Source organism: Phyllopteryx taeniolatus, chromosome 1, assembly GCF_024500385.1.
Source record: "Phyllopteryx taeniolatus isolate TA_2022b chromosome 1, UOR_Ptae_1.2, whole genome shotgun sequence".
Classification (NCBI taxonomy): Eukaryota; Metazoa; Chordata; class Actinopteri; order Syngnathiformes; family Syngnathidae; genus Phyllopteryx; species Phyllopteryx taeniolatus.
In genome coordinates, this window is record NC_084502.1 from 42,807,426 (window position 1) to 42,832,587 (window position 25,162).

Below are 25,162 nucleotides of genomic sequence, written 5' to 3' on the forward strand. Positions count from 1 at the left end.
AATGTGCGTGCGTACGTGTGTGTGTGTGTGTGTGTGTGTTGGTAAAGAGCTTCCACACTAGGGTTGGGCATCAAGAATCGCAAAACCGATTGGAATCATTCAAATTTAAAAATGTCTGTACCCTGTTTCAATCCTTAGTCTGCCAACCCCAAAGAAGAAGTGGCGAAAACCAACATAGAAGCGTCAAAAACCAACAAAGAAGAATGCGCACGATGACGTGCTTGTGTCCAACGGCGGCGAACAAAAGTGTGTCTTAACTTTGTTAAAATTAATGACCAGTCGCTTCAGTACAACACTTGGAATAAGATTATATTGTGCAAAGGAGGCTTTAACGATGAGTAGCGTCTGACGCGCTCCGAGCCTCAGCCTACACCACGTGGAGCTTCAGTGAAGTCAACTCTCAGTCAATTGGGTGAGTGAAACAATAAAATACAACTGTGCCAACATTGAGACAGCTAACAAGGTAAACGGTTGGTTGCACTTTTGCACTGATGGTTCTTAGCGTTTATTTTAGTCTTCAAACCAAGGTAAAAGCCGAAACATTAATTTCTAAATATTAAGTCAATTGGGTTAATTCAACACACATTTTAGTTCATAGGTTTGCTATTGATACTGGTTATAAAGAACCCCGAGTCAAATGTTCATTTTAGTCTATGCTGCGGGCTGCTAAGAAAATGGATGTTCATAATTTGGACACGCTTTATTTAAACCATGCAAACGTTTTTGACCCAGCCTCTTAAAAGAATCGGAATCGAGAATTATTTGAAACCGGAATCGAAATAAGGAACCGGAATCCGGACCGGAATCGCACAAATTCAAACGATGCCCAACCCTATTCCACACACAGCGAATCAAAAGTACGAATCCTGTCTTGGTTCTAGCCAATCAGAGGCAGAATAGGGTGGTATTATTTCATACAATGAACATGGGAGTTTTTTCTGGATTCGATAAATTTTCATTGTTGTGGTAACACCCGCCGCACTGCTCACGATGCAGCAAGCCGCTGGCAGAGCGGCGTTTGCTCCATAGATGCACACAACTGGGACAAAGGGAAAGTAAATTGTTTATTACATTCGCTAGACTGCAAGCTAACGAGCTAGCGATCTAAGGGGTGGATCTAAAAAGCTCACTCGACCGCGGCGACATCGTTGAAATGTCAGCACTCGGAGTTGTGTGTATGTTCCCCACATAAAACACACACACACACACATGCATACGCACGCACACACACGCACGCATACACACAGTTAACCGTTTATAAACCATAATCACAGCGGCACACGTTATCAATATTCAGGCATTAGTTTACTTCAGTGAACTAATTTTTAGCATCCTTTGATTGACAGATAAAAGTCTCACATTACAGTCCAGCAGCTCGAGTGTGGCCGCCTTATTCTACATTATAGTTATGCTTTATTTTACGAGTTAAAAGCTTATTGAGATATAAAAAAAACAAGAGGCAGCACAAAACATACAGGAAGCAGAAATTATACAGTACATAACATGACAACATTCATACAATCAATAAAAATAAATAAATAAAAAATAACAGTGATTTAAAATGTATGGCATCTGATTTAAAAACAGTCTCAAAAACCAAAATGCTTTCAAGTACATACATAGTGTTGTTGTTGTTTTCTTTTTTAATTCATTCAAATTTGGCAGGCTTTTAAACATTTTTGGGCCTCCTTATTGGGTTAATGACTCTATACCTGTGTGCCAAATGTTTAATATTTGTTTTTAAGTGTAATTTTTGCAAACAGAGTCTAATTTATTTATATTTTTTATTTATGTAAGATATTGTATTTATTGTTCTATATTACAAATCCAACGTTGAGTGTTCTTTAGAATTGAAAGTTCATTGTTCTTAAAAGGGATGTACTTGAATCATTATGCTCTATAATATCATTATACCAGTAGCGTAAAAAAACATCAACGATACTATCGTTTATCGTACTAGTTTTGGGGAAAATATATCGCCCTAAAACATTTGCTATCATGGCAGGCTGAAACATAATATATTGAGAGAGCGCAAGAGCAATGGACAACACAAAAATATTGTAAAATTTGTACAAATAAAAATCTGCAACATAACGGGACCGCGAAGCAATAACCGTCATATAGCGGAGGGTTACCCTATCTGTTCTCCGTGATGATAATTACAGGCACTCATGTTCCTGGGCTGGGACTCATTGTTTCAATGACATGTATCCTGGGACTCACTGAATCTCAATTGTAAAATGATCTCTGTAAGCATATTTTAAACATATTGAAACACACTTAGACACACTTTTTAAACACATTGTAAATGTATTTTAAAAAAATGTATGCTTGAAATCCATCCATTTTCTTTACCGGTTATCCTCACACGGGCTGCTGGAGCCTATCCCAGCTATCGTCGGGCGGGAGGTGGGGTACACCCTGAACCGGTCGCCAGCTAATCGCAGGGCACATAACAACAAACAACCATTCGCACTCACATTCACACCTATGAGCAATTTATAGCTTAAAGCAAATGAAAACCCAAAATTCACCATCTCTAGAAACTACAATATTATGTAACAAACGATCAAGAATATGATTATTAATGTAGAAATTTGGCAGGAATTTGCCATTGGAAAAATTGCTATATTATATAGTATTATCTGTGTGTTACATATGAGAGAGGCGTGGGGTGTTGTGTGATGTGGGTGCTTGTGAGTGTCTGGGCATAAGCTTTGCTCAACAGCAGCTCCTAGGTGAATGTGCTTATTGTGTTTGTGTTTTACTGTTCTCCCATCTTTCAGTAAAACGCATAGGCAACTGTGGCTCTCTGTTCGCACAGTTTTGACTGTAAACATATGCCCTTAGCATTACAGTAAGTATACTATAAAAACCCATGAAAAGATTGCTTAAAATAAATCTGCGATATATATATATATAGCGTGGGTACAAATGATAAACCCGCTATATAGCGTGGGAACACACACATACCACGTTCAGTGCATCCGGAAACTATTCACGGTGCTTCACATAGGGCCAGATAGTAGATAAAATCATCATTTAAAAACTGCATTTTGTTTACACTTGGTTGTATTTTTGTAATTTTAAAATTGGCTTGATGACCCAAAGCATTTAATTGTGATAAATGTCCGCCCCCCCCCCCCCCCCCCCCCAAAAAAAGAACTTTGGCAGCCATTACCCTCACATTTTTTTGTTTTGTTTTGTTTTTAATATCACCCCACAAGCTTGGCACACCCACTGTATATTTGGGCAGTTTCACACATTGCTCTTTCCGGTCCCTCTCAAGCTTTATCTATCAGGTTGGATGGGTAGCGTCAATGCACAGACATTTTCAGATATTTTCAGAGATATTCAATTGGTTTCAAGGCCACTCAAGGACATTTAAAGAGTTGTCCTTTGACATGTTGGCTGTGTGACTCCCAGTCTGAAGTCAAGACCATACTGGAGAAGGATGTCTATACATTACATCATTGGTCTTTCCCTCTCCCAAATTCCTGCTGCTGAAAAACATCACCACAGCATGATGCTGCTACCACCATGCTTCATTGTAAGAATGGTTTTGGCCAGGTGATGAGCAGTGCCTGGTTTCCTTTAAACATCATGTCTGGCAATCAAGCAATAGAGTTGAATTTTTGTATGATCAAACCAGAGAATTCTGTCTCTCATGGTCTGAGAGTCATTCAGGTGCCCTTGGGAGATTCAAGGCGAGCAGCCGTTTGCCTTTTACTATGGAGAGGCTGGAAGAAGTATTTTCTTCCCCCTCTATATTACACACCACACCCCATGATATGATAATATGGAGTGTCTTTCGTCTGTCCTCTCTGCCATACAGGCTATACAGAAGGTTCTCCTATTTCCACAGAGGAAGCATGGAGCTCTGACAGAGGTCCATGGTCACCTTTCTGAATAAGACTCTTCTCCGCTGATTGCTGAGCTCTATGAAGAGTCCTGATGTTTTGGAACCTTTCATTTCCAGATTATGGCAGGAACTGTGCTCATTGGGACATTAAAAGCAGCAGACATTTTTCTGTATCCTACCCCAGACCTATCCCTTGAGAGACTCGTGTCTCAGAGGTCTACAAGACAATTGCTTTGACTTCACACTTGGATTGTGCTCTAGCATGCACTCTCAACTGTGGGACCTTTTATAGGTAGCTGTGTTCCTTTCCAAATCATGCCCAATCAACTTCATTTACAACAGGTGGTTTCCAATTAAGCTGAAGAAACATATACAGAATGATCAGTGGAAACCGGATGCACCTGACCTCAATTTTGAGGTTTAGAGCAAAGGTTGTGAATACCTTTGTACAGGGTTTCTTAGTTTTTTAAATTTGTATTCACTTTTCAAAAAGATTTCCACCTTGTGAGTGTTACAGTATGTGTAGAATTTGGATGGGAAAATGAATTTAATAAATTTTGGAATAAGGCTGTAACATGAAAAAATGTGGGATAAGTGAAGCATCGTTAATACTTTACGGGTGCATTGTATGTAGATGACCTCCAAATGTATTTCTCCTTTTAACCTTGAGAGGAGAAATGAGATATGAAGTGCACTGCATTGTTGCTTGAAAGCGACTAAGATAAATCAATTTTACTTCCTTACTGTCTGATTTAAAATCGCTATTGTATATTTTGTGTTACCATATACCGTTGAACCACTAATAATTTAAAACTGAGTGTTGCAAGTAGTAGTAGTTTTTTATGCACTATTTTTTAAACTTCCTGTTGTTATATGATAAAAGAACTTTGGGTTTGAAATGTGCTTTATAAATAAAATGAGCTTACCTGCTCAGTGCTCATTAATAGAGTTAGAATAAGCTCAAGAAATGTTGTCTTTGAAAGGAAACCGTGACAGGTAGCACTCTGAATGGAAGGAAGGAGTACCTGAAGGCTGAGGAGGGGGACAAAGACAAGTGGGACTTCCTTAACTTTTCCAACGCGTGGACGCCTGGCAAGCTTCTCTTGGAGAATACTGGACTTGATGCAGATGAGGAAGTGTACTTTACGCATGTGAGATGATGAAATTGTTTCATTTTATTTGACAAATTCAACTTCACATTTGAAAGTTTAGCTAAGTAAGACATGCAGTAAACCTAAACTAAATTTGTTCCCTTGTTCACTTATTGCTTAATGACATTTGGAATTGACTGTGGAAGAAACAATGCCAAACAGTACATACTATATCTTCAGGAAATTTGAGCCAATTTAAAAATGTTATTTAATTTTAAAAATTGCATCCTTTGAAAAAGATAGCTGGTGTTGTGTTACTTTTTATAATGTTCAAATGTACTATTTAGGGTGAAAACACATAGTAAAATACTTTGGAAACTGTTAACGTTTGGTCTACTGTGCAAAATCTATGATCCATATGGGACCGCTGGCTGTGTTTGATGTGCAATTCTTTTCTTGAGAGGAAAATAATGTTACTGTCAGACTAACCAACAGTGTAAAAGCTGTGTCTGGCCTTTAGACTGCTATAACCATTCATCATTTATCATCAGTTTGTTGTGTTTTTATGTGGCACCAAGATATAATTATGCTAGGAAGTGTTGCTTACTTACTGAACAAAAGTATAAACGCAAAACATTTGTTTTTCCTCCCATTTTTCATGAGCTGAACTCAAAGCTCTAAGACTTACCGGTACTCTATGCACATAAAAAGCCAATTTCTCTCAAATATCTTTTACAAATCTGTCTAAATCTGTGTTTGTGAGCACTTCTCCTGTGCTGTGATAAGCCATCCACCTCAATGGTATTGCATATCAAGATGCTGATAAATAGCATGATTATTGCACAGGTGTGCCCTCAGCTGCCCATAAATAAAGGCCACTCTAAAATGTGCAGTTTTACTGTATGGGGGTCAGTGCAGAAAACCAGTCAGTGTCTGGTGTGACCACCATTTGCCTCACGCAGTGCAATACATCTTCACATAGAGTTGATCAGTTTGTTGATTGTGGCCTGTGGAATGTTGGTTCCCTTGTTGTTGAAGCAGCATTCACCCAGTCCGGAGCGGCATCCCGAACAAAAGCAGCCCCTTCCTTGGTCTACTCCTCTTCAATGTCTATGAGAAGTCGATGGATCTTGGCAGTAGCTGGAACACTCAGGCGGCACGGTGGACGACTGGTTAGCACATTTTCCCCCACAGTTCTGAGGACCGGGGTTCAAATCCCTGCCCCGCCTGTGTGGAGTTTGCATGTTCTCCCCGTGCCTGCATGGGTTTTCTCCCGGCACTCCGGTTTCCTCCCACATCCCAAAAACATGCATGGTAGGTTGATTGAAGACTCTAAATTGCCCGTAGGTGTGAATGTGTGCACGAATGGTTGTTTGTTTATATCTGCCCTGCGATTGGCTGGCAACCAGTTCAGGGTGTACCCCGCCACCCGCCCGAAGATAGCAGGGATAGGCTCCAGCACGCCCACGACACGTGTGAGGATAAAGCGGTACAGAAAATGGATGGATGGATGGAACATGGATGCTGGATGTGGAGATCCTGAAGCTCATTGTTGTGCTGCTTATCCACAACCATCACCTCATGATGCCAGAGTAGCATCTGCTCCATTGCACACTGTTTGAGGAGTATCTGTAACATTTGCACAACCAACATTGTCCCAGATTATCGCACTACTGGTCACTTTAAACCGCATACACTCCTTGAAGTCTCAGCGCCCCTTGCACAATGGTCATTGCACCGGTCTATTGCAATATTAGTCATTCGAACTGCTCTAAGTGCTAGAGGACTGCATCTTTTTGCACAATTGTTTTTTGTCAATGTCTTTGTCTCCAAAGTGTTCTGTAAATTGACTGTCTGTTGTACTAGAGCGGCTCCAACTACCGGAGACAAATTCCTTGTGTGTTTGGACATACTTGGCAAATAAAGATGATTCTGATTCTGATTCTGATGTTGCGGCATGATAATGCATGCCCCATGTTGTAAGGATCTGTGCACAACTCCTGGAGGCTGAAAACATTCCAGTTCTTGCATGGCCAGCATTCTCACTGGACATACTGTGGGTACGGAAAGTATTCAGACCCCCTTAAATGTTTCACTCTTTGTTATATTGCAGCCATTTGCTAAAATCATTTAAGTTCATTTTTTTCCCTCAATACACACAGCAAACCGTATTGACAGAAAAAAAACTGAATTGTTGAAATGTTTGCAGCTTTATTAAAAAAAGTATTCAGACCCTTTGCTCAGTATTTAGTAGAAGCACCCTTTTGAGCTAATACAATCTTTTTGTGAATGATGCAACAGGTTTTACACACCTGGATTTGGGGATGATCTGCCATTTCTCCTTGCAGATCCTCTCCAGTTCTGTCAGGTTGGATGGTGAATGTTGGTGGACAGCCATTTTAAGGTCTCTCCAGAGATGCTCAATTGGGTTTATTTGGGCAGCCGTGGCCCAAGGGTTAAGATCATCGCCTGCAGCCGTGCGGGACCTAGGTTCAAGACCCCGACTGGACCATCAGCCAACATATCCCGGACTCACGGCTGTGGTGTCCTTGAGCAAGACACTGATACCCCGAAATGCTTCCCGGGTGCTTCAGCTGCCCCTGCTCCAGTGTGTTCCACTAACGTGTATGTGATCACTGTGATGGGTAAAATGCAGAGAACAAATTTCGTGTGCATGCATGCATGTTCATGACAATAAAGGTGATTCTTCTTCTTCTTCTTTAAGTCAGGGCTCTGGCTGGGCCATCCATGTGCTTAGGGTCATTGTCTTGTTGGAAGGTGAACCTTCGGCCCAGTCTAATGTCCTGAGCACTCTGGAGAAGGTTTTCGTCCAGGATATCCCTGTAGTTGGTCGCATTCATCTTTCATTCGATTGCAACCAGTTGTTTGTCTCTACAGCTGAAAAACACCCCCACCCCCAGCATGATGCTGCCACCACCATGCTTCACTTTTGGGACTGTATTTGACAGGTATTGAGCAGTGGCTGGTTTTCTCCACACATACCGCTTAGAATTAAGGCCAAAAAGGTCTATCTTTGTCTCATCAGACCAGAGAATTTTATTTCTCACCATCTTGGAGTCCTTCAGGTGTTTTTAGCAAACTCCATGCAGGCATTCATGTGTCTTGCACTGAAGAGAGGCTTCCCTCAGGCCACTCTGCCTTAAAGCCCCGACTGGCGGAGGGCTGCAGTGATGGTTGACTTTCTAGAACTTTCTGCCATCTCCCGACTGCATCTCTGGAGCTCAGCCACAGTGATCTTTGGGTTCTTCTTTACCTCTCTCACCAAGGCTCTTCTACCCCGATTGCTCAGTTTGCCTGGATGGCCAGCTCTAGGAAGGGTTCTGGTCGTCCCAAGCGTCTTCCATTTAAGGATTATAGAGGCCACTGTGCTCTTAGGAACCTTCAGTGCAGCAGAATTCTTTTTGTAACCTTGACCAGATCTGTGCCTTGCCACAATTCTGTCTCTGAGCTCTTCAGGCAGTTCCTTTTACCTCATGATTCTCATTCGCTCTGACATGCACTGTGAGCTGTAAGATCATATATAGACAGGTGTGTGGCTTTCCTAATCAAGTCCAATCAGTATAATCAAACACAGCTGGACTCCAATGAAGGTGTAGAACCATCTCAAGGATGATCAAAAGAAATGGACAGCACCCAAGTTAAATATGAGTGTCACAGCAAAGACACTCTGAATACCTATGGCTGCGTGATATTTCAGTTTTTCATTTTTAATAAATCTGCAAAGATTTCAACAATTCTGTTTTTTTCTGTCAGTATGGGGTGCTGTGTGTACACTAATGAGGGCAAAAATGAACTTAAAAGATTTTAGCAAACGACTGCAACATAACAAAGAGGGAACAATTTAAGGGGGTCTGAATACTTTCCGCACCCACTGTATCCCCCATTGACCATGTTTGGGATGCTGTGGATCGGCATACATGACAGTGCTTCAGTTCCTGCCAATATCCAGCAACTACAAAGGAGTGTGTTTTATTGCATGGGGCAAATTGTGGTCCCACCAGAAACTGACTAGTTTTCTGAACCCCCCAGTGCAGTAAAACTGCACATTTTAGAGGGGCCTTTCATTGTGGGCAATCTAAGGCACACCATGTGAACAATATTGCAGAGAAATAGGGCTTTTGTGTCCATAGAAAACATCTTACATCTTTAAGTTCAGCTCATGAAAAATGGGAGCAAAACCAAAAGTTTTGCATTTATATTTCTGATCAGTGCAATTACAATTAAGACAAAGCTTAACATAGAGGTGATGTATCACAATAGTAAAATATCACAGGTGGATTCATACGAAGGTGTTTTTTTTTTCCATAGTTTGAAAAGGAGAAACAGCATGATATTCGGAACTTCTTCTCCCCGGGTATCAGCAAGGAGAAGAAGAGGAAACGATTGCAAGATGAAGCGGAGTCGTCTTCCACCTCCTCAGAAACCAACAATTCTGCAGCTTGCAGTGGAACAATCTCAGTGACAAAGACGAAAAAGAAAGAAGAGTCCTTTCACACGTCCATCATAGACGACTGCGATTTCTCCCCGCAGATTAAGAGGATCCGTGAGTTGCGCTCCAGCCCGAGCCAAAGGTCTGCATTCAAGGTCAGGCGATTGTTGATGCAGGAGGGGAGCACGCCAGCCTGCTTCATGGCTCAACATGAGCTTTTGGAGTCAGACCCTTCTTGTGAGACATGGGCCTGTGGGGTGTGTACGTACTCGAATAGCAACTTACTGCCTTACTGCGAGATGTGTGAGTGGCCACGCTCTTCTTCAGGTTTAGTATCTGGTAAGAATGGCCAGCACTTTTTTTCTTCATTTTTCTCCCTGTCTGTTGATACACTACTTTTGAGCAGCGCTGCAGAATAAGATGTGTGACTGCAGGCCGGTTTGCCAGATTTTGAAATAGCTCAGCTGCGAGAATATTGGGTGGCTCGTTCTCCCTCTCTCTCTTTGTCTGCTGATGACAAGTTCTCAGCATAATTCTCACCTGTCAAGCCGAGAGAACGAGAGAGGGGTACAAATGTCTGGCGCAAAAGTTGGGAATAGATGAGCTGGCTCTTGCCGATATCTGTCAGCCTGTGACTGAGCTACATCTGTGCTAGGCTCAGAGACGTTCTGGTCCGTCTTATCAGCGGTAACATCTGAGCAGCACATGGCCTCATGTATTGCAGCATGTTGTTATTAGAGTGACACACACACTTGCATGCTTCATGAAACATTTAAAACAAGTCCTGAAAATATGTGCTCAGTGGCCAGAAGATTAGGCACAGTATTAATTTAACAATAAGTTCCAGCTATCTATTTATCGTCTGACCACCACCTGTGAAATGTAGAAAACAATTTTACAACTGACTAGAGAAATATACCGTATTTTGACGACCATAAGGTGCACCGTATTAAAAGGCGCAGTCTCAGTTACGGTGTCTATTTCTGCATTTAACACATACATAAGGCGCACCGTATTATTGGGCGCAGGCGCATGGTAAAACATATGCTAGCTTAAAACATACGGTAGCATGCATGCACGCTAAAACAATGTTTTTAAAAAGGCAGAGGGAGCAAAACTGAGTGTGGTTGTACTTTATTGAAGTATTTAACAATGTACTCACGTTACTTTTTGATCAATCCTCATCCACAAATCCATCAAAGTCCTCATCTTCTGTATCCGAAATGAACAGCTGGGCAACTTCGCCATCAAACACGCCAGGTTCCCTCTCATCATTGTTGGAGTCAGTCTCGTTGCCGTGCGGCTCCTCAGAAATGATGCCGGCTTTTATGAAAGCTCGAACAACAGTGCAAGCAGACACGTTAGCCCAAGCATCCACAATCCATTCACAAATTGTGGCGTAACTCGCCCGGCGCTGCCTCCTAGTCTTAGTAAACCTGTGTTCGCCATCTGTCATCCATCGCTCCCACGCCGCTCACAACTTCACTTTGAACGCCCTGTTTACACCGATGTCCAGCGGTTCGTCAAGCCTTCCGGAATGATGGCAAGCTCCGAATGATTGCACTCAGTCGAATGGTGACTGTAGAGATGCTTCTCCCGGCTGTTCTTTGCTCATTAATCCATTGCTCGAGTTGGTCTTCCAACTCGGGCCACCTTGCCTTGTTTCCACTGCGGTCAAGCCAGCCTCCACTCGTAAAATAGCAGTCAAGCCAGCCGCCCCCATAATTTTGTTCATATTAGGCATTACGGTAATAAGTTGCCAACTCGAGGCGAAAGCCACCTTCAAAATGAAAGCTTCCCAATAATATGGACGTCAGTGCTCTTCGGTTAAGGAATGCAACCAGCAAAGTTCATTTGAATCTTGAGATACATTAAAATATGTAGTTTATTTGATATCTTGGGGAAAATAAATGGTAAATAGACTGCACTTATATAGCGCTTTATCTATATCATCACAGTGCCCAAAGCGTTTTGGCCTAACATTCACACGCACATTCATAAACCAATGGGCAGGCGACTGCTGTCATGCGAGGTGCTGCCAGGCCCACTGGGAGCAAATTAGGGTTCAGTGTCTTGCCCAAGGACACTTCGACATGCGGACAGTCATAGCAGGGATTCGAACCTGTTCTACCTACTGAACCAAAGCCACCCCAGCATAATCCCATTGGTATCGCAAGACAAGTCCAGATCTGTGTGACAGACCACCAAGGACTCCACTAAAAGAGGTTTGAAGATCTGATATTGTATTTCAAAATAAGTCTCTGAAAACTGCATATCATTACCCCTGACTGAAAAAAATCTGTTAAAAAAAATCTATGAGATACGTCCGTATTATTGGGAGGCTTTTATTTTGAAGGTGGCTTTTGTTGCGAGTTGGCAACTTATTACTGTAATGCCTAGTATGAACAAAATTAGGGGCGGCTGGCTTGACTGATACTTTACGAGTGGAGGCTGACTTGACCGCAGTCATTTTCGGGGGTCCTTAGCCTAACCGATGCACATACCGGAACTATATACCTACTGGGGGCGTGTCTTTAGCGTCCTCTGTTACGCGAACCCTTCCCCCTTTACGTCCTCATGCTGTCCTCAGTCATGTCCGCCTTCCTCTATATAAGCAGCGTGTCGGCAGGAAATGCTCCCAGTCAGTCAAGTGGAGCGCTCATCACACAACATTTATAGATTTTGGAACTTGGTGCGCACATAAGGCGCCCAGTCCATTTTGGAGAAAATGTAAGACATTTAAGTGCGCCTTATGGTCGTGAAAATACGGTACCTGATTCCAGATGGCAACAGCAGCAGCGTTCATTAATTGGACACAAATTGAACACTGTTAATGCAATATTTTTGCTAATGGAGTTTTGGTTTTAATTAAACTGTCATGCATAACTGACCACTTCGTATGCCAGAATGTGATGTCTCATGCAGGTAGGTTAGAACAAGGCCTGCAGTTGATGTACCACCAACAAAGCTGTTTGCGGTACATTAGGAATGAATTTGATCTACGATACTACAATAATGTTTAATCAGAGTAGAGTGTGTGACACAGTGTTTAGCTTCTGTCCTCTTACAGGACATTTGTCTCAGCATCAACTGCCAGAATACTCCACAGGAAGAGGGTTCCTGTGGATCTCGTGCTGTCTCTGTCCAGTTTTTATCTCATTTGTAGCATGTAATGATACTGCCCTGGTCCTATATTTCAATGTTTGATATTATGCATCATGTGGGCATCCAGATCTGTTAACATCTTTTGTACATCTCTTTCAGCCCACAGTTGTTTTGGCTCGCTGCAGACAGGAGAATAAAATATGTTCCTGTTGCTTATTTCACACAGTATCCTCATACACATGCAGTTTTTTTGGTGTGATTTTTAGCATTAATTCCAGACTCAGCTTTTTTAACCCTTATCAAGGCACTAATGGGGTCCTCATTTGCAAACTGAATAAAGGATTTGTTAGCGAAAGTCATGTTAAGGCCCTGCAGGATTTCATTGTTAACATCTTCCTCAGTAGGGACAGCTCAACACAAATTGAGCCGTCTCTCTTGGTGGTCTCGGTCAGCTTGTTAGCCAAGGGGTGCAGTGGTGAGGCCAGGTGCCCAGAGAATTGTTGTGACATTTGAGCAAGTCATTGGTGGGGTGGCCTTTGAAGAAACAAGTCAAGTCACATAAAGGAAGGATCACTAATTAACCTGCCACTGCGTCCCTGAATTTCACAAGTTGTTAGATTTCACACCTCAACTTTACAAATTACGTAAGAGATTGTGATTTACATTTACCGGGTAACGTGATGGAAGAATGTATTGTTTTATTTTTTTCACCTTTGAGATGAACTAAAACATTGTGAGCCATAGGTGACCTCTGACCTCTCAAAAACCTCTCTGGATGTATTGGCAAAAAGTACGTCTTCTAAAGATGAAGCTGTGACAGACAAGGCTCATTGTTTTATCCATTTTCACTTGCTTTGTGCTCAAAATAAATGTGTGCATCCTCCAACGAATTTGTAAGAAAACCTTGCGTTTTCGGAGTTTTGCCTATTTGTCCACACAAAAATGTGCTTTTTTGTAATCTATTTAATGTTGCAAAAATGAGAGCACAGCACCGAAAGTCTAGCAAAGCAACGTTTTAGATGGGGGAAAAAAACCTAAACTAATTTGCAAGCACTGAACCACCATCCAGCCATCCATTTTTTGAGCCGCTTATCCTCACAAGGGTCGCGGGAGTGCTGGAGCCTATCCCAGCTATCAACGGGCAGGAGGCGGGGTACACCGTGAACTGGTTGCCAGCCAAACTCAGTGCACATTTAAACAAACAACCATTTGCACTCACATTCACACCTACGGGTAATTTAGAGTCTTCAATCAACCTACCACGCATGTTTTTGGGATGTGGGAGGAAACCGAAGTGCCACGCTGGCACGGGGAGAACATACAAACTCCACACAGGCTGGGATTGAACCCTGGTCCTCAGAACTGTGAGGCAGACGCTCATTGAACCACCAGTAAGTTTAATCAAAATTCAGAAAATTGTCTTTATGTTCACTGAGAAATGGATAAAAACGTTATTTTTCAAAGGGTGTGTACTCATTAATGTTGAGGATTGTATAATAGTCTTTTGTCCAAATGACTTTATGCATTTTTTTGTAAGTCTGATTGGCTATGGCATCCATTAACATTGTTAATCTTAAAAACATGCTTGCTCTTTTATTTCCCTATCTGACAAGTCAAATCACACCCCAGAACAAGTTTGGTATTTTAAAAGGGATCCAAATAAGATCCCCCAGCTTGCCGTGATCACCTGGGTATAGTGTTGCACAGATGTGGCAATTACTGGGATTGTTATGTTAATGCTGATTGCACACACAGAAATACAGGAGAGCAATTAGGAGAACAATGTGACATAATAATCATTCACCCTCTCTGAAAATAGTATCCGACAACTTTGCTGTAGAAATGAGTGAGAAAATGTTCCAAGCAGGACAGTAGAATGTAGTAGCTGACCAAGGAAATTTGTTTGTGCAATTTCACAGATCTGCATCTACCGTAATTTCTCGTGTATAATGTGCACCCATGTATAATACGCACCCCCAAAGTTGACCTCAAAATTCTGGAAAACCCTTCTACCTATGTAAAATGCATTTTTACAATGCATGATTTTGCTTCTACCCATATGGTCAAAACATGAAGCATTATCTGTAATTTATTTTCAAAGAATTATTCTGAAGTTAAGCATTTTATTTGAACACGTAATACTTTTTTTTATTTACTTGCCCTTATTTTGAAATTCACAGCCCTACTTTCATTTAGTAAATTAGAAAAACCCCAGTTGTGCTCATATGTTTGATTATCCAGGCCGAATTTGTAAGATGGGTACAATTCTTTCAAGAAAACATGAAGGGCCAGGCGAGAAACATTTAATTTTATTTTAATGGGATCCAAATTAAACGGTCAAGCATTTCAGAAAAGCATTATCATTAAACAAAACATAACTATAAATAAATTAATGATGGTTGTTGTTCAGTCATATTTAAAATAAATAAATAAATACATTTCCACAAAATCTGCCAAGGTATGTAAACCTATGAGCACAACTCTACATACATGCAGTCATATGTACCCCTGTCATATTGGAATGAAAGTGTAGGCTACCCCTTTTTTATAACCACTCGGTGGTGGTGGCATATGAGAATGAAAGTGTACACCTTTCTCATTACCTCTAGGTAGCGGTGGCATTTGGAATGAAAGTGTACAGCTTTTTCATAACGACTAGATGGCGACATACATTTCTAAAATGTGAAAGTTTTTTGCATTTGCCCCTATACCTGTGTAATGCGCACTATTGACTTTTTTTAGAGAAGAAAAATGTGCATTATACATGATAAATTACGATATATTGCCCATGTTCAATCCTGTTTACAGGTGACCAGATAATCATTCTGATTTTATGTTTATATTATTAATTTTCCTTTGGAAACTGTACCCTCTAGTTTCACAGAGGTCGAGTGATTAGCACATTAGCCTCACACCTCTGAGGTTTGCGGTTCAACTCTCGACTTCAGCCTCCCTTTGTGGAGTTTGTATGCTCCCCCCTTGCTCAGGTGTTACTCTGGCTTCCATATAAGCCCTTCAATTAGCAGTCGACCAGTCCAGGGTGTACCTCGCCTCGCCAAAGTGAAGCCTCTCCAAAGTGGGAGAGGCTGCAGCTCACACATCACTAGTGAGGATAAGTGCTGTAGAATTTGGATGGATGGATGGAATTGTACACTCATTTTCAATCAACAAACTTGTCTTCATCCATGCCTATCTTTTAATACATCTGTTAAAATTGATATATGGTCACACAATAATTAATGTGACATATTGAGATACTTGGGGGCAGACTCTTGGCCACACTGTCTGAATCCTCCATAGATGGATTTCTCTCATAGGACTGAAGCTGGATTTAATGTGTACTTAAACTCTACAATTTAGACCAAAAATATGATTTTAATTATTCTCCTTATGTCTCTGCTGCCTCAGAGCCCACCAGGTCTCAGCCACCTCCTGCGGAAAAGGAGCAGATGTGTCACATCCTGTCCAGCTCCGACCAAGAACCGGAGCTCAGTTGGCAGAAGTCGCACGCTACGAAATCGTCCAAAGGCAAACAGAGTGGGGAGGAGGATGAGCCTCCAAAAGACAAACAGAAAGCAGGAGAGACACAGGGAGGGGACAAGCAGCAGCTCAAAGGCAAACAATCAACGGGAAAGCAAGGTGGCGGCGGCACTGGCGGTGGCAGCTGCGTCCTCCCTGACCACACTCACGGTAATCCCACCTGCAATGGTCTTTTCATATCTGTGAAAATTGGCCAGTGCTTCTCAAATAATGCCGTTTAATTTAATCGCTGCAAACCAATAAGGGACTCTATCTCTTTCCATATGGGGCTGGGTGTTATTCTTCATATTATTATGAGTATCTCCTTTGGGATATTGCCTGGTTTGGCTCACAGGAAGCTAAGAGAGATATTTAGTAAAATATTAATAATCTCCTGAGTAAAGCTTGTCAACGCACACAATCTGCTAGCGAAAAGTGAATGTAAAGTCTGAAGTGCAGGCACTGACCATCATGGAAGAAAGTGTCATAAGCTCTTCTTTTTCTTTATTATTATGATTATCATAAAGTAGACTTGGATCTAATTACTTAAAACTGGCGCACTTGACCCATTTTGGAAACACTACCTTCTGTGGTACCTGTCCACTCTTGTGTGTCTGTACTGTATAACCCAGCATGACTCCCCTGATGGGAATAATCAACTTCCCAAATCCGTGGTGTCTAACGCTGCAAACTGGGACATGTGGTTAAGGGCCTCATACACAAAGCATTACTGTACATATAGCTTATTATGAAGAAGTAATTACCTTGTTTCACTTTGCAGAAAAAGAGTCTGCAACTGTTACAGTTAGAAACACTAGTTCAGCTCACTGTGACACTTTTTTTAAATGTGAGGTAATGATGATACAGCTAAATATTCAATTATTCAATAAATACAAGATTACTTAGGGTAGCCTTATGTCAACAAAGCCGCACGCGGCCGATGCGCTCGTGCACGCCAAGCCAAGTGTCCCGGCTGCCGGCCGGAGTACCGGTATAGATTATATAGCCTCCAGGCTGCAGCATGTGTTTATGATTCGTGCCTTCGTCGGACCTTTGCTGTTGTGCCATACGCGGTGCGACCAACAAACCCTAAGCGGGTTGTCTCCGCCCCACTACCCCTATACCAGATGTGAGACAAAATGTCCAAAGCTGACAGATCTTTTCAGTGGAGGAAGGATGCAGCAGCACGACTACAGGTGAGCACAGTGGGAAAATGGCAAAATATTAGAGCGAGCAGAACATGCATTTGTTTTGGAAATGATTTGGTATACAAAATTATCACATACTTTAGTCCTTATGTATTGCAAGCATCAATGGTTCTTGTTGTTGCTCACCATCAGAAAATATTCAAGTCTTTGTTACGTGACTTTGTGATTTAGGGATACTTACATTCTGATATAAGAAAGCGCAAAACGTCCAACAAGGTGTGCGTGTTTGATTTATGGAATTTTCTTACATGGATTGCCTTTGTGTATTAAGATCATAACTTCAATCCATCCATCCATTTTCTGAGCAGCTTCTCCTCACTAGGGTCGCGGGCGTGCTGGAGCCTATCCCAGCTATCATCGGGCAGGAGGCGGGATACACCCTGAACTGGTTGCCAGCCACTCGCAGGGCACATACAAACAAACAACCATTCACACTCACATGCACACCTACGGGCAATTTAGAGTTGTCAATTAACCTACCATGGATGTTTTTGGGATGTGGGAGGAAACCGGAGTGCCCAGAGAAAACCCACGCAGGCACGGGGAGAACATGCAAACGCCACGTAGGCGGGGCCGGGGATTGAACCCGGGTCCTCAGAACTGTGAGGCAGACGCGCTAACCAGTCGTCCACTGTGCCGCCAAGAACATAACTTGTTATGATTAGCAGCATCAGGGATGAAGGTCACTACCAGAGGGGTTATTGAGGAGCTGGGTGACCCCATGGTGGCATGGTGGCTCCTTTGTGCAAAGAGGAACAGGGGCAGACTGCCAGAACCCTACAAATTGGCCTCCAGCAGGCCACTGCTGTACATTTCTGCCCAAACTGTCAGAAACAGATTACATGAGGGTGGCATGAGGGCCAGAAGTCATCCAGTAGGGCCTGCCCTCACAGCATATCACCATTCGGCCTGATTTGCATTTGCCAGCATACACCAGACTTGTCTAATTCACCGTTGTCACCTATTCTCTTAGAGAATGAGCTCGTGCGCCAGACACTGTGGAGAATGTTGTGCTTCTTGCAACATCCTAAGGTCTACCTACGTACCGTACCTTGGATGTTCTAATTATACCCTGGTTGTAGATTGTATGCTGTTTCGTTTGAGCAAAATCACTGCAGCTTCCCCTGCTGTTCATCCCCTACCATTCAATGACTTATTTATTGTATTTATTCCTGACATTTCTTTTTAGGCCGACCCATCTTAATTCTCCATTGGGGTTCCAGATCAGTGCCTTTCTGATGATGTTTAATGCCGGTTTCCGAAGGGTGTGCCCAATCTACCTCCATCTTCCAATTTCATCTGAAACTGGTGCTTGCCCCGTTTCTATCCAAAGGTCGCCAGTTGTGATTTTTTCTGGTCCGTAGATATTCTTATTTTCCTCTGCAAAAGTGGTTAATGAAGGTTTGACTTTTTCTATTGCAGCATTTGTTCTTCACATTTAGGCTCCATAAAGCAGGACTGATTTTTCATTGATCATTCTTATGACAGTCTGCTGTATATCTGTTTCGAGCAGCATAATTTTATAGAAGGAATGCGATCCTTGCTTTACTTACCCTTGCCTTGACATCTGCATTCATATCTCCCTGGTTGTCGATGATGCTGCCTAACAATGTAAAAGACTACTTCTTTCAGTTGAGTACCATCGAGTGTGATTGCTTCAGCAATCTTTGTCATTATGGTCTGGAATTTTCCCCTATGGATAGTAAGGCCTTGAACAACCATTCAGTAGCCAGAAAACTAATGGTAAAGGTGAGCAAAGAACATCTTTCTAGACCTATGGGGGAGGAAAACGCCTCCCTGTTTGAAATGCTAGAAGCACAGTTACAACATCCCTTTGGAGATTACGTCGTCACAACGGGTATTCATCCCTCAATCATGTATTCAGTTTGTTTGTTATTATGCTGCCGCAAGTCTGTATCTGGCTGAATTAGTTTAATTTGAAACATAGAGGCTGTCCAATAAAAGTGACCTATGGGGTCAGCAGCGTCTGCTAATGATTTCCCTCTACCTGCCCAGGGTTTTTGGAAGCTAGCCACAGAGCTGTCAGACGCTCCCGCCTCTTGATTGCACTGAGATTACTTTCCTCACACCATGCACAAGCAATCACTCCTCCCCCACTTCACCGCCTCACACGCTTCACTGTCACTCACACCCCGGCGATCTCCCTGAGCCCGACATTTATACGCAGATTCATGTTTTCCGGATATTAGTTCATACGCTACAGCAAACTCGGCTTCACCGAAGTTCTGCATTCTTGAAGTATATAGTTAAATTTTTTTTTTCCATCTTTTTTGTTTCATTCCTGCAGAAGATGAAATGACTCAGTCCAATTAGCTGTTGTTTTCTTTCCCTTGCAGTAAAATAACAGATAAATCCCAAGGTGTGTGATTTGAAGGCACTGTTCATACTGTGCAAGTGACAGTCTAATAAAATGGCTTTTTAAGATGAATTGCCCCATCAAATAAATGGTCCACTTAATGCAGCATGCGTGTTCAGCCACTGCAAACAGCCAATTGGGGGGCTGCTTACAACGAATATCAGGTGCACATAGTGGAGCTGTTAGGTTTCATTATGGATGTTGAAGGACAGCGAGATGGTTTTATTTTGAAAAGCCAAATGTTCAGTGTTTGTATTTTCAACATTAGGTGGCCCAGTGACATGGCTGAGAGGACACACCAGCACCAAGGAGGGAAGCGCAAACATAACAAAATGAAATGATAAATGAGATTCGGAACATCTGTCAAGGAGTGTAGATGATACTGTAAAGAACATGAACTAACTATTAGTACAACTCTCATCTATATACTGTTAATGCAGTTTTAAACATACTAGGTATAAGCAAAGCCCATGATGTCTTTTCGCTGAAGCTTCCAAATGGGCTGATCATAGATGAATTAGCAACATTAGCCAGTTTGCAAGTCAATTGGACACTTGTGTATTAGTGTACACACACATGCATGCACACACGCACACAGACAAGGCAGACAAAGGGCCACATGAAGTGATTTAAAGCAAGTATTATCAGCGTCTTATAGGTCATTGTCTAAATGAAGCGTGGTGGAGCAGCGGCAGTCTCATTTCCACCACCTGACCTTTTCTTGTTCAATGCTGGCAGGATGAGCAAGTTACATTGCTGACAGTAATGACCTGCTCCCACTCCTCCCTCTCCCTCCTCTCTCCCCTTGTTCCACTCATTTTTATCACTTACACTCCGTCTCCCGTTCTCTGCTGTTGGTTGTGTGAACTTGTTAAACATAGATTGGGAGGTCTCTGTTCAACTAATGTGCCTTCTGTGACTACACTGGATTACATAACAATAACAATTAGAGAATTTACAGGTAGTAAGGCTTTTGTTTTCTTCTGGGACTGAAAATGAGACTTCAGTGTCAAGTGTATTAGACAAGATGACCCCATCCCTAAAAGAAACCCGAGAAACATTCCCAATATAGAAGTGAAGCACTGATTGATTCCGAAATATTAGGCTTCAGAGAGGCGAGATCAGGTTAGCTGGGGTTACCAAAATTCATATTCCAGCTCCAAAAAAATGTCACAGCCCCGTTTGACGGTTTCATGAAATTCAAATTTTAGCAAGGCATATTCCATGCTCTAAAAATAGCTTCGACCTCAAGAGATCTTTTTCATTACAGACAACAACTTGGGCAATTTGTCTGGTTTCAATGTGACAAGGTATCATCTTTATATTATATAGAGTAAATGGGATTTATGACAGAATGCCACATGTTCTTATCATGTCTGAAATGTTTTTAATACTGTCCTCTTTGTCTAGAACTGAAAGCTAATGACAGTGAGGAAGGTGGTGATCCTGCATACCAGTGCCTGCTGTTCTGCGCCAGCCAATACACAGATCGAATATATATCTACGATAAGGTAGATGTGTGTCTCTTTGATGTCATAAACAAGTGACCAGTGGACAAATGATCATTTATCGTTCTTGGTACATGCATGATGAATGTGAATGTCGGGATGGCTATTGAGACACGGTGGGAACTGGTTCCGAAGTTAACAATACTTAAGAATTGTTAGCTAAAATTTTCTAGTAATTCCCTTAACGATTCTATTTGAATTGATAATGTCATTGTACATTTTACGCAGCATACACGTCACCCGGATTAGCTGGTGTTCACACAACTGGCCTCAAGTGGCATTAATATGCTACATGACACTAACTATTCTGAGTAAGGGTGCCAGATTGCCACCAAGAGCAGCAGTAAACACACGACTTAAAACGACACCAATTTAACTATAAACCAGTAGAAACGACACCTCTTTAACCCAGTCTGTACAAAATAACGCATTAAAGATGCATTTTAATGCATTCAAAATGTGATACGGTAATTTTAACTATAGCATTGCATTCTGGAATAGAGCACATACAAATTTTCCAGGTGTTACACTAAAATACACCATGACAGAAATTGCAACCAGGAGTTTCCCTTGGCCTCTTAGGGCCAGTATGGTGCAAAGCACGCATGGAGCTACACACTTCTGTAAGCTTAAAAAAAAGAGAAGAAGAAGAATGCCGCAATAGAACTTTATTCAAATTGTTTTTCACAGATTAGGAAGAACATATGCCTAATGCAGCCTTATCGTTTGATCCACACATCAACCAAATCACCAAATCTGCCTTTTGCCCCCCACAAAAAAATATAGCCTGACTCCTCCCCTCACTTACCTTCTGCACGGCAGAAACTATTAATACACGCATTCATAACTTCCAGACGTGTTTACTGCAACAGCATGCGAAACAGTTCATCCTCCCAAAGTACTCTTGAAACTTTAGCTCATCCAGAACTCAGCCGCCTGTCTCCTCACCCAGTCCCCTTCCCACATCTTCCAAAATCTCCACTGGCTCCAAATTCATCAACACATCCAATTCAAAGTCCTCCTCATCACCTTCAATACCAGGCCCCTTCTGCTTCCCTTGCCTCCTACACTGCCGCACTTCCCGACGCAGCTTCCGATCCTCTGATTTAAACCTTCTTTCCCAACCACACCGGACCAGGTACAGAACCTATGGTGACAAAGCCTGCCACCTTCTCCTGGAACTCAAATGCCCGTATTTTAACTTAAATTGTGTGTACTGTATGTCATGTATGCCTCTTTCCTCTGCACTACTGATATGTACCATTTGCTCATAGCAATATTGCGTTTTGCACTTTTATGTTGAACTCTTTTCTACCAATTTAGTATTTTACCTATTTTTAATTGTTGTTGTTTTATGTAAAGCTGCACGGTGGACGACTGGTTAGAGCGTCAGCCTCACAGTTCTGAGGACCGGGGTTCAATCCCCGGCCCCGCCTGTGTGGAGTTTGCATGTTCTCCCCGTGCCTGTGTGGGTTTTCTCCGGGCACTCCGGTTTCCTCCCACATCCCAAAAACATGCATGGTAGGTTAATTGAAAAACTCAAAATTGCCTGTAGGTGTGACTGTGAGTGTGAATGGTTGTTTGTTTGTATGTGCCCTGCGATTGGCTGGCAGCCAGTTCAGGGTGTACCCCGCCTCCTGCCCGATGACAGCTGGGATAGGCTCCAGCACGCCCGCGACCCTAGTGAGGAGAAGCGGCTCAGAAAATGGATGGATGGATGGATGTTTTATGTAAAGTGACTTTGAAAAGGTTTTTTTTTTTTATTAGTAGTAGTATTGTTCTTGTTGTTGTTATTATCAAAAATATGGATTACCCATAAGAATTTAAATTAAATTAAATATAGTATAAAAATCATGGATTTAAAAGAGAGACATTTCCCTATCACAATTTGCTTTCACAAGTTAAACATTTAACCAGATGCACCACATCTTTCTGTCACTCATGTTAGCAGTGCTTTATGCTGCCTTTACAAGAACACAAACTATTGTTTAACCCCAGTGTGACTCTGATTACACTCCTGTGCATTCTTAACACTAGTCTTGAGTGTCACGAGCCAACAGGACCAAGTATTGATTGCACCATGATTACTCAACCCTTTTGTTTCATTCATGAGGGATGACATTCCTTCCATGCAAACATAGATAAGAGGGTTTTACATGAAAGGAACCAGTGTTGAACTGAATCCACAATGCTATATTAGTGTGACGGCAGTAGACAAGTGTCATGTACACCTGGCTCAGACGATAAGCCACAGAGATAAATGTCCCCCACTGTCGTATAAATGATAAACTGGAGGAGTTCTGCCTGGAAAGCTGTCACATTTGGATAATCCTGGAGCAGGCACAGAATTCACATGGGGGACTGCTCGATTCACAATCAGGGGACGATTTATTGCGGTTTGAATGAGAAATATGAGAGTATTAGGAAATTGATGTGCAGTTTCTAGACATCATTATTTTAGTCACTGCCCGTGCTGTCAGGTGGCTGGTGTGTCAGATAGCAAGGACATGCCACCTATAGGATAATACACTTCAATGTATTGACTGCTCACAGGAAGTGCATAAAATTGATAGAAATCAACAGTATGTACAAAACCCAATTCCAATAGAAGTTGGGACATTGTGTAAAATGTAAAAAAAAAATAAAAATACAATGATTTGAAAATCCCAATCTATATTTAGTTGAGTAAACTGCAAAGACAAGATATTTAATGTTCAAACTGATGAGTTATTTTTATTTTTTTTTGTCCAAATATTCTGTCATTTGGAATTTGAGACCTGCAACACGTTGCAAAAACGCTGGGTCAGGGGCAACAAAAGATGGGAAAATTTGAGAAATGCTTAAAAAAAACACCTGTTTGGAACATTCCAGAGGTGAGGTTAATTGGAAACAGGTGAGTATTATGATTGGGTATAAAAGAAGTATACCCGAAACGCTCAGTTGTTCACAAGCAAGTGACTTTGTGAACAACTGCGTGAGCAAATAGTCCAACAGTTTAAAAACAATTTTTCTCAATGTACAATGGAATTTGTGGATTTCATCATCTACAGTCCATAATACCAGAAGAAGATTTCAGAGAATCTGGAGAAATCTCTGCACGTAGGCGGCACTGCATTAAAAACCTAGGATTTTCCACGTGGACTCAGGAACACTTCAGAAATTAATTGTCAGTTAACACAGTTCATCGCTACATCTGCAAATAACAACACAATACAAAAAAACTACCATGCAAAGCAAAACCATATATCAACAACACCCAGAAACGCCGCCAGCTTCTCTGGGCCTGAGCTCATATGAGTTGCACTGACACAAAATGAAAAAGTGTGCTGTCGCCTGACTTGTCCGCATTTCAAATTGTTTTGGGAAATCATGGATGTCGTGTCCTCCAGGCCAAAGAGGAAAAGGACCATCCAGATTGTTATCTGCGCAAAATTAAAAAAAATCCAGCATCTGTGACGGCATGGGGGTGTGTCAGTACCCATGGCATGGGTAACTTGCACATATAGTATATGAAGGCACTATTAATACTGAAAGGTAGATACGGGTTTTGGAGCAACATATGCTGCCATTGAAGCAATGTTTTTTCAGGGATGTCCCTGCTTAATTCAGCAAGGCAATGCCAGGCCACATTCTGCATGTGTTACATCAGCGTAGCTTTGTAGTAAAAGAGTGTGAGTACTACACTGGCCTGACAGAAGTCCAGACCTGTCTCCCCTTGAACGTATGGCGCATTATGAAGCGCAAAATAACAAAGACAACAAAGACCCCGGACTTGAGCAACTGAATTTGTACATCAAGCAAGAATGGGAAACAATTCCACCGACAAAGCTTCAACAATGAGTGTCCTCATTTCCCAAACACTTTTTGAGTTTTGTTAAAAAGAAAGGTGATGTAACACAGTGGTAAACATGCCCCTGTCCCAGCTTTTTTGGAACATGTTGCAGGCATCAAATACAAAATGAGTGAATATTTGCAGGAAAAAATATATATATATCAGTTTGAACATAAAGGGCTCTATTTTCCTGACTAGCGCAAATCCGGC

General features: G+C 41.9%; 1 protein-coding gene across 12 annotated transcripts in view; it reads left to right on the top strand.

Moving 5' to 3' along the window:
- zranb3 (zinc finger, RAN-binding domain containing 3) overlaps positions 1 to 25,162 on the top strand; it is a 145,855-nt gene that overhangs the window by 60,303 nt on the left and 60,390 nt on the right. For 11 of the 12 annotated variants that reach the window (XM_061797146.1, XM_061797147.1, XM_061797149.1 and 8 more), the window contains 4 exons: positions 4,846 to 5,013; positions 9,283 to 9,742; positions 15,917 to 16,198; positions 21,023 to 21,123. In XM_061797146.1, coding sequence (XP_061653130.1) covers positions 4,846 to 5,013; positions 9,283 to 9,742; positions 15,917 to 16,198; positions 21,023 to 21,123 — 1,011 coding nt within the window. The remainder of the gene's footprint in view (positions 1 to 4,845; positions 5,014 to 9,282; positions 9,743 to 15,916; positions 16,199 to 21,022; positions 21,124 to 25,162) is intronic. The other variant, XM_061797173.1, reaches the window with a different exon arrangement.